The sequence below is a fragment of the Aulonocara stuartgranti genome (assembly GCF_965226115.1).
Source record: "Aulonocara stuartgranti genome assembly, chromosome: 10".
Lineage (NCBI taxonomy): Eukaryota > Metazoa > Chordata > Actinopteri > Cichliformes > Cichlidae > Aulonocara > Aulonocara stuartgranti.
In genome coordinates, this window is record NC_138946.1 from 21,452,775 (window position 1) to 21,466,670 (window position 13,896).

At 41.6% G+C, this 13,896-nt stretch overlaps 1 protein-coding gene across 1 annotated transcript; it reads left to right on the forward strand.

Moving 5' to 3' along the window:
* The first annotated feature begins 2,310 nt into the window (after positions 1-2,310).
* dpf2 (double PHD fingers 2) lies at positions 2,311-11,706 on the forward strand. Its single transcript, XM_082549286.1, is given in 16 exon segments — positions 2,311-2,398; positions 4,666-4,826; positions 5,288-5,395; positions 6,095-6,273; positions 6,370-6,462; positions 6,546-6,624; positions 7,088-7,129; positions 8,284-8,307; positions 8,861-8,873; positions 8,875-8,975; positions 8,978-8,995; positions 9,113-9,190; positions 9,193-9,231; positions 9,325-9,415; positions 9,494-9,618; positions 11,102-11,706. Coding segments are annotated over 16 exon segments (1,266 nt in total). The 5' UTR covers positions 2,311-2,366; the 3' UTR covers positions 11,185-11,706.
* The last annotated feature ends 2,190 nt before the right edge of the window (positions 11,707-13,896 follow it).

The window sequence follows — 13,896 nt, forward strand, 5'->3', positions numbered from 1 at the left end:
AAAAAGTATAACTGCTGTCCATTTTCAGGTACGTGTCTGTGATATCAGACCTTTCCACACGATGTCAGTGTGCTGTGGAGCATTTTCATTACAAATTGAAGATAATGTTTGTTGACTTGTGTATCTACATCTAATATTAGGAATAATAAAACATGGTTTAATCAAGAACGTGATGCTGTTGAATCTTTTATGTTAAGAAAAAAAAAGACATTCTTTTCTGTTAGCGCCTGTGAGTTGAATGTTTGATTGTTTTGTCACAACACACTCTGACTAAACTCACTTATGCCTTTTTTTTTGTCTTTATTGAACATGTAGGATTATCATTCACAGTTCTGCATGCATGACGTCTTTATTTAGCAACTCACAGATCTTGCTTTAGCAGCAAAAACCTCCACCAGACATGTCGTGCAGCTGCTTTTCCTCATTGTATCAATTGACCATCTCCAACGCTTCTGGCTATAGACTGCTTCATAACAAGCTTTGGGGGATTGCAGTGTCTTATTCAGTGTTATTTCTTTCAGTAGACACATGAACATCAAGTTGTCTGCAGCTGTTTTGCTGTTACCTTTGAGTTAGAGACTTGAATTTCATTCTTTTATAGGAAATGAGTTTTAATGTGAATAGATGAACACAGAGGCCATCAGAAATATTTTGTATCCTTTTTTCCAACTTTCTGCAAATATAATGCTTCACTGAAGATGCACGGAGTCTGTGAAAACCTTCTTTTTCAATGACTGCAGGTTGTTTAGACAGATTGTGCTTGTAGGCTGAGTTTAAGGAATAAAAATTGTATATTCATACAGTACTTCATCTGCTACACTTTAAGTATGTTATTCACATTAGAATCATGCGTTAAACTGACTGTGGGACTGTGGGAGGAAGCCAGAGTACCCAGAGGAACTCCACGTAGGCACAGAAAGATCATGCAAATTCCCCGACCAGGGTTTAAATAAGGAACCTTGTTGCTGTGTGGTGATGGTGCTAACCACTCAGCCACCCTAGGTGTGGCTTTGTTTCCTGTAGACAAAATTATTTGATATAGTTCTGGTACTGAGCCATGAGCATGTTAAAGTGATTTCACCAGTATAATTATGGCAAAAGCACAATTGCTATCTGGTCTTTTGTGACCTTTTGCTTCTATGAAATATGAAAACTGACCGTCACTTTTATCACACAGCCTCCCCCCACATAACTGCTTTGAATAAATGTTAATGTTGGAGTGAAAGCAGACTGTACTCTGCTCTTCCAGCAGATCTTAAACCTCGCTGCTACACATGTCACGCCATTCACCTCCAAGGCTAATTCTTATTTCTCAGAGTTTTTGGTCCATGTTGACATATCATCACACAGCTGCTGCAGATTTGTCAGCTGAACATACATGTTGTAAATCTCCTATTCCTCCACATCCCAAAGGCTCTCTTGGATTTACATCTGGTGGGTGTGGAAGCCTTGTGAGTACAGTTTGAGATGACTTGAGCTTCATGACGTGGTGTTTTATCCTGCTGCAAGCAGCCGATAGAAGACTAGTACACATAAAGGGATGGACATGGTCAGCAACAATACTCAAATAGGTTGTGGTGTTTAGATGATGCTCAGTTTGCAGTTGACACAATCATGTTTCATGTTGTTTAGGCCAAGTTCTGACCCTATCATCTAAATGAAAACAGAAATCAAGACTCATATGACATTGACAAGTTTGTGCAAATTGTTAACCTCAGTTTCCTGTTCTTAGAAAAAAAACCTGTGTGATTTTCTGCTGCTGCAGCCAATCTGCTTCAAGATTTGACACTCGGAGATGCTCTTCTGCATAGCTAGTTTGCAGTGAGTGGTTAATTGAGTTGCTGTTGCTATCCTGTCAGTCTGGCTAGTCACCTCTGACCACTCACCAGGATCTACAAGGCATTTTTGCCTAGAGAACTGCCACTCATTGAATATTTTCTCCTTTTTGGACCACTCCCAGTAAACCTAGTTGCCTGCCACATTCAGCATCACCTAAATCACTTTTCTTGCCCATTCTGATGTTCAGATTGAACTTCTGCTGGCTGTCTTGACCATTTCTAAATGCCTTAATGCATTGAGTTGCTGCCATGTGACAAGCTGTTTAGATATTTGAATGAAGGTGTACCTAATAAAGTGCCTGATGAGTGTATAAAGAACACTGAACTACATTTTGTGCACTGGAAGCTTTGTAAGTAATTTAAAACATTACTAACATGATTTGCAGCTTGGAATAATAAAACCCCTTGCAATGGCACGGGGCCAGCAGTAGGGGGCAATGTGTTTCACCTTACTCCACCATCTGCCTACAAGTCCTGACAGAGGGCACACATTACCCGGCAGCCACTTTCCCAGTGTATCGAAGCAAGATGGCAGCTGTTGTTGAGAATGTTGTCAAACTGTAAGTGTTGGACTTTTCTACTTACCTTACATGTGTGCAGGTGACACACACAGCCATCACATTGTAACGCCTGTACTATCGTACACCCGCTGTCGTTAGTTAGCTTAGCAGCATTCCAGCTGACTTAGTAAGGTTAGCCAGAGGCGTCGGAGCGTCGTGTCTGTTCACATCCTGGAATGGAAGTGTAAGTTAGCAGACACGCAGCTGACGTTTCTGAAACATGGATCACGAGTCAATGTAGACGAACTTGTGTTCATTTAATCCTTCGTGTATTTTTAGCGGTGTGGCGGCCACTTGTGTTTTTGTGACCAAACGGACGCTGTGGTGCTAACGTCAGTTGAGTATGGCAGCTAGGTGTCACGCTAACAAGCTAAAGAGAGTGTAATTGTGCCTAACGTCGTTAGCGAAGGCTGGAGCGGCTGGAGCGACTAGTTTAAAATGAATGAAAATCCCTCGCTGAAGATTTGAACTCGAGAGCCCGGAGCCATAGCCGGTGTTTCCGATTCACATAAAAGAACTGCTTATAAAGTTTAACGTTTCAAAGACCAGAACACTGTATTGTGCTCTAACGTGCTTCCATTTCCGTCGTCTTACATCGTGTAGCCGTACAGCCCGATTCGGGGTTAATGTCACACGCCAGCGTACACACGCGTACGTCGTACCTCTACCTGCGATAACTGTGGCAGCACAAACATATAAAACTTACCCGACACACATCAAAATATTTTAATTTGCTTCCAAACTTAATTTCCTTGTGAAATAATACTGACAAAGAATGAAAGATGATGTAACCTTGAAACCAAGTCTGTGCTGTCAAAAACATATAAATGAACTGTTGTTTACATGCTAGATGTGCTGGTTTGAATGAGCTGGTATCCTTTATGTATGCACTATGCTATAGTTACATTGACAGAAATATATTCACCTGATTTCTTTTTTTTTATTTCTGTCCCCTCATCCAACCCAAAGAGCCTCCTCCATCAGAAGTTTATTCCTGGTGAAGGGAGATTTAGTTCCCTTTCCATTGGCTTTCTCTTCATAATATATGAAGCTCTTTACCGTATCATGTGAAGAGCCTTTGAGATAACACTGGTGAAATGGGGCTATATGAATATATATTTTTTTGCAACTCAATCACTGTTTAATTTTTTCCCTTTGCAAGAATAATGCACATCAATCAGCATCACTCTACACATAATAAAACCAGAGCCACTCTGCCGCTCTGAGTATTGCTTCATTTCTGTGGTGTGTCTTTCATAAATCCATTTTCTTCTGCTTATTCTTATCATGGTCACAATTAGGGCTGGACCCTATCCCAGCTACCATAGGGGGAGATGCAGGGCCAACACAGAAAGACAGAAAACCGCACTCACATTCGTACCCATGTAAAATTTTGACTCTCCAATTAACCCAAGCCCCCTCGGTACGTGTCTCTGGGCTGTGGGATGAAGCGTTTTTACATAAATAATCAGACAACATATACGCCACTACAAGAATATGTCAGTACTAGCCAACCCATGTGTGTATCTGGTGTGCTCTCACGCATTTGTGACGGCTTCTTTCTAGTTAATTCACCCTGCCTGAAATGATTTCTCTGGAAAGAAAAGCAAGTGTTCATTTTTGGCTGGACCCCACAGAGCACAGACAGCTTTTTGCAATGTTATTATGGCCTTACAGCAAGTTAAATAATGAAGTCTTTAACTGGAGATTGAAATCTATGAAAAGCTTCTTTAAGGTTTAACACAATTACATGGTTTATTATCTCATCAGGACTGAACTGCTGCCCTCTGGGGGTTCCTGACAGCCTCGAGAGGTGCAGTTGTTGCATCACGAGGTTCTTTGTGCCACCCCCCCCCCCCCTTTTTTTTTTCTTTGACACTTGATAGCTTGAGGGAATTGTAAGATGTCTTCCTGTCTCAGTTTGAGTAGCTTCAGCCCTCAGCTTCTTTAAAAGGGATTAAGCAAGCAGCACTCTAACAGTATATTTATGCTATAAATACTGAACACTTGGCTTTGCCTGTGCTTCTACCAAAGCTCGTTGTTGTTGTTGTTGATGCACCAACAAAAGAGCACCTGCTGTTGCACTAAACATTTAGTCTGAAACACAAAGACACTGCTTAGTAGGAGGCAGCAGAGCAAAAAAACACAAGCAGTTTTAAAATAAACTGAGACCGCACTTGTTTTGGAGCGGCAACAGCTGCTGATTTCTGTCTTGGAACCATAATAGACCTAATGACCAGCATCTGCCTCTGGTTTTGTTTCATCAGGCTGGGAGAGCAGTACTACAGAGATGCCATGGAGCAGTGTCACAACTACAATGCCAGGCTGTGCGCCGAGAGGAGCGTTCGGATGCCGTTCCTCGACTCGCAGACCGGCGTGGCTCAGAGCAACTGTTATATCTGGATGGAGAAAAGACACAGGGGACCAGGTGAGACACCATACGTGAGCGTCGAACTGCTCACCTGCGCTAAAGGCGTTTAAAGTTGTAAGAGCTGGACAAAATGAGCAGCAGAGAAGTGATCCAGAGGAAGCTGCACAGATGCTGTGAAGCATTCGTTATTAAGATGAGTGATTAAGTGATTAAGATGAATCATCATTTCCGCTGTTTATCAGAATTTCTCGAAGGAGCTACAAATAACCTCAATGCCTTCAAAACAAAGGACTAAATACACCATGCATGCATGTTTAAAATCACAAACAGAGCTTGTGTACTTAATGCAACTCCTGGCAGCCAGGTGGTGCCTGCTCGTGTTTAAATGCGAAAATAACCGATTCTGAAAAGGACAGTCTAAGAAAATTCAAACGGAGCCTGTGGATTTTTTTTTCCCCTGCCAGTGTGTCAGAACTGTTTGATAACTGTGAACGCCTTCCTGTTCTGCCTTCCCTCAGGCATGGCTCCAGGACAGCTGTACACTTACCCAGCCAGGAGGTGGAGAAAGAAACGAAGATCTCATCCTTCAGAAGACCCCCGGCTTATCTTCCCTCCGGTTAAATCAGGTAGCACAGTAGCTCTGAGCAGCTTAGCTTATTCTCCTATTTTAGTGTGTCAGCATTTAAGGTGGATATCAAAGACTTTGCGGGGATGAACATGTGGTGCTATCTTGTAACAGATATCCATCAATAATTAAATCCAACTTGAATTGTACCTGTGCTTACAGTTGTATGTATCAGTGTTGGTGTTGTTCCTGCTGACTAAGCAGGAGAAAACATGATATGTCGACTAGTTTAAAAGTCAGAAAAGACTCAAAATTGATGCTAATCACGGGGCAAACAAGTATTTGAATGTCGTTGACATGTGTGGCTCTTTGTGCCACGCATAACATAGCTTACACCTTATATCTGATTGGTTTGCTGAGTGCGGCTGACATTAGCAGTGCTAGCACCAGCAGTTTTCTGTCCTTGTGGTTTAACATCCTCATGCTTGTGCAGAATGTGGTCACACACTGTTCAGAGGGCTGGTTTTGAGGCAGTTTACTCTGACATTGCGTACACACAACGGCTCATTTTCTAGATCAGTGCAGAAACTTGTTTCATGCTGATAGCTCACCGTATCATCTTGTTTGCCACTACACAGAGCTGCAAAATAGGCTGGTTTTACCTCACTAGAATATCCCTAATTATTTTAACCAACTAAAATGTCTGGCACCAACATTTTCAGGTATATTATATTGTGTTTTGCCTTTCCTGATTTCATAGAGCTAGATTTAGGACTGAAGAAGGATGCTCTGTTGTCATCGGATGGCAGCAGCCTGGAGGCCCTGCTGAAGGGGGACTCCTTGGACAAAAGGACATCCGCAGACCTCCGAGGATCTGAGGAGGATTCCAACATGAGTGATTACACCGGAGGCCTGAACCCTGCCGCCCGGATCAGAAAGGTTCTTGTTTTGAGATTTGAAGTAAAGCTGCTATAGATGGAAAAGTGAAATATAATACACCCCATTGTCATGCCTTCCTCATCCCTGTCAACACAGAGAATCATCGAGCCTGACGACTTCCTGGACGACCTTGACGATGAAGACTATGAAGAAGACACGCCTAAAAGAAGAGGCAAAGGGAAAGGGAAGGTAAATAACGGCTGTCGATCGATGCGGTTTCTCGATCCCAAGCATGCGTTTAAGGGCCCGTCTGAGTCTAATAATGTGCGCAGGGCCGAGGAGTGGGCAGCAGCAGGAAGAAGCTGGACACGGCAGCACTGGAGGACCGAGACAAGCCGTACGCCTGTGACAGTGAGTCCTGTTGGCTGAGAGTAGAGCATGTGAATACAGCTCCGAGTAGAAGGTCACCGCAGGTGTTCATAGCTGTAATGTTTATATTAGCTCGAGTCCTCATTAACTATCACATTTTAATTCACCCTCTTCTTTTTCTTTTCATGTGTTCCATCTTTTCTCTGTTCTTCGTTAGACTTCTTATATCTGATATTTACAAAGCTAGTCGATCTGTATTTTTGCCACTATGATGTCATACTTTAATTTACAGGTATTTCCATGTGCAGGGAGAGAAAAAAAGTCTTCCTCTTCTTTGGTGTTGTCAGACTGCTTGATGTGTTTTGTTTTTTCCTCTTTTGTGAAGCCTTTTCACTTTGAGCTGCAGTGCTCAGTAGGTCATTGCCGACTGACTTGACTGATCCTCTGTCGGTCTGAGTCTCTGTCTGTGCTTTCTCTTCTCCTTCTCTTCTCTTCTCTCTTTCAGACACTCTCAAACAAAAGCATATTTCAAAACCTTCTGAAAGAGGTATACTTCTCTTCATTCCTTTTCACTCCAGTCTGCCGTGTCTTTTGTCTTTGCTGCCTGTTTTTATTTTCTGTCTGTTACCAAGTAGATTTGCTCTTTGTGTAGTTCAGTTCATAAATTAAATGTTCTGTTACACACATCGTCCTGAATTGTAATTAACTACATTTGGAGAGCGTAAATGCCCTGTTATTATATGCTTTACCTAAAGTGTAGTTTGTAATCATGTAATCAGCCACATATACGAGTCATCTCAGCTTGACAGAAGATTAGCAGTGGCCTTTAAAAGTTACTTTTTCACCCAATCTGGCCTTGAACCTCCTACAGATTTTGATAAGCTGGAAGCAATCCTGCTGCTGATGTTTTCTTCCCCTTTTGTGAGTGCGTGTGCTGTTTTTCCCCTGTGTTATGTTAATTTTGACTGCATTTCTCCTCTCACCACCTCTGCACCCTGTAAAATCTCATTCCATGTTCCATGTGTTCGCTTGATTTTTGAGTCACTTTAATGTATGACTTTTGTGGGAGTATTCTGTTTTCTCCCTCCCCCCACCAACCCCACCCACACAAAAAATAGTTTCTGTTTGGTTGTTAGCCTCTTGGTTAGATGCTTCCCGAAAGTCGAAGACCTAGGATTGCTGGACTTTTGAGGAAATGAAAATTAGAGAAAGTGTGGAAGTGAAAGAAGAAGTACTGTGTTTTGACTGCTATGACAAACATCACACCCTCCCTGTGACAACGGCTTCACACAGTGGCATCTTTGTTCTCCTTTAAGTCAGTAAATCCTCCTTGCACAATCCCACTGGCTTTCTCAACTGTTAAAAGAATACCAGTTCAAATGAAGACATGATGTTTTTCAAAATGGTGACATGCGTTTCTTAGTTTTGTTTTCAGTGCAGTGAGGTCTCGAGTCAAAACACTGTCAATGCTTCTAAGACCCTTAAACTGGAAAAGTAAAGCCAAGATCAGCAGTTCCAGCATATTAGCTGCAGCAGGAGTGGTCGAGATGCTGTCTTCTCTGTGCTTTACTGTAGATTTCGAGCAAAGAGGAAGCTCTCTCAAGTAAACAAATAAATACATAAATAAAGCATGTTGTTCATCTTTCCTATTATTTCACCGCCAGTTTATCATGTCATTGTGCCAATTTTGATACTCAACAGAAAGCAGGAGACATCAGGAACCTGGTGGGTTCTATTAACTGATTTCTCTTCTCCCTCCCCATCATCACTTTACCACATGAGAAGTTGTTGACATGTATTGAGAGAAACCACAATTCAGAGTCGTAGCTTTCTGTCTCGCTGTGTCACTAGTCTATGTTGTTTGTGTGTTTAATTTTTTCCTTTATTCACATAGTCAAAGGCATTGTGTCAGTTATTAAAAAAAATAGAAATCTTAATAGTTGTATCAATAATTGCAAAGTAACTGTTTTTTCAGTTACAGCAGTTAAATATGTGCATGATATGAGGCTACATCTATAGTGACACTGCTGCAAGAGTCCTTTGATCATCTTAAGATACTTTTAAAGATGTGTCATTCTGGATGATGTTATTAAATAATAGGAAGGGTTTCACCATCCTCATCAGCTTTAAGATGTCCCATGATAGCACTGTAAAGAATAGTCCTTTTCTCCATGAGTCACCTTCACCTTCCTCCACTGGCGCTGATAAACACCTGATTTGACTGGTCTGTTCTTTGTTTTCATATCATACATGTCGTATTTTGTGGTTTTGGTGGCAGTCTGTGGGAAGCGCTAAGAACCGTCCTGGCCTGAGCTACCACTACACCCACTCCCACCTGGCCGAGGAGGAGGGTGAGGAGAAAGACGACATGGAAATGAACGAGCCCGCCCTGTCGCTCCCGAGGAGCCAAAAAGTAAGCGACAGCGGCGCAATGTCGATTCGGAGGAGTCGTCAGTTGATTATCTGAGGTCACAGCGTCGGTGTAACTGATCACTGATATTGGCCTGCATGTTTTCATCTTCCCACGCAGCTCCAAAGAAAGGTCCAGATGGGCTCGCGTTCCTTAATAATTACTGTGATTTCTGTCTGGGAGACTCCAAAACTAATCACAGACCGGCCAATCAGAGGAGCTGGTGTCCTGCTCTGACTGTGGGTCGGTAAATAAGAGTGACGATGTAGAAAAGCCACGCAGCAAGTATTCTTGGAAAGATGTAACGTGTTTAAACCCTTTTCTCGACGCAGGCCACCCCTCCTGCCTGCAGTTCACTCCTGTAATGATGGCCGCCGTCAAGACGTACCGCTGGCAGTGCATAGAGTGCAAATGCTGCAACATGTGACACATAGGAGAATGATGTCAAGTTTTCGTCTTTTTGAGATTGTTTGCTTGTCTCTGGGTTAAAGTGAGATCTAGGTTGTTTCGTGCAGAGAACTGGAGTGTTTTTGTTTTCCAGGGAGACAGCTTCTTGTTCTGCGATGACTGTGATAGAGGCTATCACATGTACTGTCTCAAGACCCCCATGTCTGAACCTCCAGAGGGTAAGTCCACCCCTTACTACTTCCTAGAAAAGAATGAATCTGAAGCCCTTTTCACAGATGACCTGCAGCTGCATTTTCTAGACGTCACGCAAAGGTGGTGAATGTGAGATTACAAATGTCTGAGGCATTTATTCTGGACAGGAGCTCGTCTTTAACCTGTCAGCGGCGTTGTGCAAAATGACTCCGTGATGTCGGATTGTGTGAATAGAAGAGTGCATTTACCACACAGGGTATTTCCAGTAATGCGGACGTGGATTATTTCCTGCTGTGTGCTAAATGTGGGCGCTGCTGTGGAAAATGTCACATCCTGATTCTCTCATTATCACACATGTCCAAAGTTCATGTGTGAATCTTACTGAAATGTAGAAGCCCAGTTCAATCCATGTGTCACTGCTTCAGTTTCAGTTTAGGTGGTCTACAAGTTCATGTGATTTGAAAATCATTGCTTTCTAATTTTATTTACAATTTCAAACGTGTGTGTGTGTGTGTGTGTGTGTGTGTGTGTGTGTGTGTGTGTGTGTGTGTGTGTGTGTGTGTGTGTGTGTGTGTGTGTGTGTGTGTGTGTGTGTGTGTGTGTGTGTGTGTGTGTACAAGAACGAGCAGCACTCAAGACATAACACACGCCAAGGCAGCTCACTCTCTGGGCATTGTTTACTTTAGGGTAACATGACAGATGTTTACTTTGATTACACAAACATTATGTAGGAGTAGGTAATGGATAATTGGTATTGATTTTTAAATAACTGAACATGGCAAAAATCCAACAAAGTTGATTTTTTTTTTTTTTAAGGTTGAGCAAAAGGACATAAATATTTGTGCAATCGCAGTAGCGCACATCAAAGCCAAGTTACACAACCTGGACAAAAGCCTTCGGACAAAGCTGTAATAAATCTGCTTTTATATCAAGTTTTTGTCTCAGCAGCTGCTGAAAAGCTAGCTGTTGTGTCTGTGTGAGCTTTTCTTCATTGTTATTAAACAAAGAAAACAGCAAGTCTTTTGTAATTAAGGTACTATTTAATTTAAAAACAATACATTTTATTATTTTATTCAGTGCCAAAACATTTTAGAGAATCAGCGGTGCATGCTCTCTCATTAATCATGCAAACAGCGGTCCCCGGGCCGGTCCACAGGTCGTTTGGTACCGGGCTGCGAGAGTTGAGGCTCGGGTTTGATATTTATGATTTTCAGGGTTTTTAAGGTTTTTTTTTTAAAAAATTTATCATTAAGTTTCCCTGGGTCTTTTCCACGTGTTATCAATAAATCTTCTTCTTTTTTTTCTTTTTTTTGGTATCGGTACTGGTTTTATTTTGTTGCATTTATCTGCGACACCTTAAAGGTCAGTGCGTGAAAATATTGTCTGACATAAACCGGTCCGTGGCACAAAAAGGTTGGGGACCACTGATCTAGGGGCCTCTACTGTTCTCCTGTTTAAATGCAGTTTAACATAGATTTTACTGCCTCTCTCTGTTATTTGGGTACTCAGGAAGCTGGAGCTGTCATCTATGTCTGGACCTTTTGAAAGACAAGGCATCTATATACCAAAACCAGAACGCCCCATCGTCGTGATGGCCGCTCTGGCCCGCACTCATCACCCAGCCGTCCTGCAGCGTCGTTTACCTTAGAGAATAAGATGACAAACTACCCCGACAAGCTGACCTCAGAGAGAGGGTGTGTTCTGGACATGGATAAAGGGAAGGATTGGGAGGTATACCTTTACCAGACTGGCTTCAGTTACCATCAATCCAACTTGTACACAGTTCCAACCTCAGGATTCAGTCCACAGATTTTTATTTTCACCACCTTGCCACATAAGCAATTTCAGCACCAATCATGTTCGCAGATAGAAACATAAATAACGGGGATTGAATTCCCTCATGTTCAGCTTTTTTAATTTTTTTTAATTTTGTTGTTTTGTTTTTTACACATGCAAAGTTGCTAAAACCTTGTCAGTGTACTGATTTTATGATTAGAGCATAAATAGAGCTCATTGATATCAAATAGCATGCCAATGCTCACTCATAGTGAGAAAAAAAAGACATTTTATAATATTTATATATTTCTATAGTATAAATATATATATATATATTAGTGTTGGTGCACAATTGAGAGACACAAATGGTTATGATATGTTTTAGAGCCCATTTCATCCAGCACCAGGTGTTGTTTTATTGAACTGTATTTGGCTGGTCATTCGATAGAGTCAAAGGGATTTGCTGAGACTGTAAATAATTTTTCCATGTCATCCGCTGCCTACGGCCCCCATAAAGGTACGCAGAGAAACTGCTCGTCGAAGGTGGCTCCAAAGGCTGAAGGACTTTAGTTAGTAGGACTTGAAGTCCAATGATGGACTCGTGTTTGTGCTGCACTAGGAAGAACTGTGTGAAAAACCTGTCTTTAATGTGCTAGTTTTCATTTGGCATTGGGGCCTTTTTGACACAACTTCTAGGGCTTCTTCAAAGCAAACTTGATATTGAATCTCCTACAGCTGTTGGCTTGTGGCCGAATGTAATAAGTAAAGATCGAATACAAATCCCGCTAGCATTATCAGCCCCATTAAAGGGATAATCGCTGTGTTCTAGCAGTTTGCTGATGATGCACCATATCCATCGTTCTGTTGTTGTGACACCACTAGATTTCTTCTTTTTTTCTGCACATATTTAACCTAAGGACAATGTGACCTCGATTATGGTCACTTGCTGGGTCGTGTGAAAGCAATCAAAGAGAGCCCTTTGGGGGCAGAGATGACAGGGACTCATGGCTGAGTCTGTTTAGGCTCTGTTGCGAGATAATGTGCGATACTGTGAGATGTATTTTATCAGAAAATGCTATTACAGATAGTGGACTATAAGATTATGGATGGCTCCATACTGTAGAAAAGAGATTATAATATGTATATGTATAATGTGGGGAGATGGTTTTTTCTGTCACTGCTTTCATAGTTTGATTATGCAATGGTTTCCTTCTGTCAAGGTGAGAGGAAGTCTGGCTGAACTTGCTAAAAGCAGTAACTTTACCTCACACAGAAACAGTATTTAAAGGGTTTAAACATGCTGTACAATAGATGGCACAAAGACTGAGGGATAAATAGTCATGACAGCTGCAGCATCTTATTTCAGATAACTTCATAATCTACAGTTAAACAAGTGCATGTTCAGTAATTGTCAGCACTCGTCTTCTCCGTAGTTGTCTCAGTTAGGCCGGCAAAGGTGTTGGGAAGTGGTGTAATATAAATTAACCATGCTGTCATGTTTCAATAGCCAACTAACAATTACTAAAGCATTACACAAGTATAACTTGGTTTATTTTCTCATCATGTTTTAAACTTACTGTTTTATCTAGAGAGATAGTATTAGGATATTTTGCTGGTCGTTTTTTTTTTTTGTTGTTTTTTGTTTTCTTTTTGTGTTTGTTTTTGTATTCATCAGTGATGTTTGCATATACAATGCGTGGGACATTTCGGGACTCAAGCGGAAGTTGCTTTCTAGTTAATCCTGTGATCCAGGTCTGAACTGAGCTGCTCTCCTCCAAAGCTGCACAACAAGAAGCAAAGTCCATAATGTGATTAAGAGGATAATGGCGTTCAGCGGTTAAGCAGCCAACATCCAAACTAAACTGACATAAACAAGAAGCACGTGCTCGGCTTTTGTTGTCACAGTCGGCTCTTGTGTCATTTTCATATCAACTCGGGTTTGTGTCTTTCTTCCAGCTTTGGGTGCAACGCGTTCAACTATAGTAATGATCTAACCCTTTCATGTATGCTGCCAGCGCTGGCTTTGTACCCATCTTTATTCCTGTGTTGCATGGTGTCCACATGTGTGGGCAGTGAGATTTTATTTTTTAAAAAAAGAGGAAAATATTTTAGCACAATTCCCATAATTTGTGCATGAAAAGGGTTAAATCGAGGTCATAGGTTTACATAGTTGGGGAATTCTCATGAGGTAGCTTGATTTGGATTGTGATGGAATGTTTTATTGTCTGAAAATTTATCTCAGGAAAATAAAAATACTAAGCACTATAGTCTGCTGTTATTTCTTCTCCTCTTCTCAGTAGTACTTACTGTGACAGATGGGGAAAAAGTAATAGAAGCTGGGAGAGTAGAAAGGACATTAGTGTTTATTTCAGCTAAAACATTCTCCCAGAATTCACCTTCAGTTTAGTTCTCAGTTAAATAAGTGGCCAAAAAGCTTGGCCGTTGCCAGTTTCCTTTCTGGTTTCCTCCATTAGACGCTGGTCACCACACTAAACCTTTTCCCTTATGGGCATTTCCAGTGGGACTAA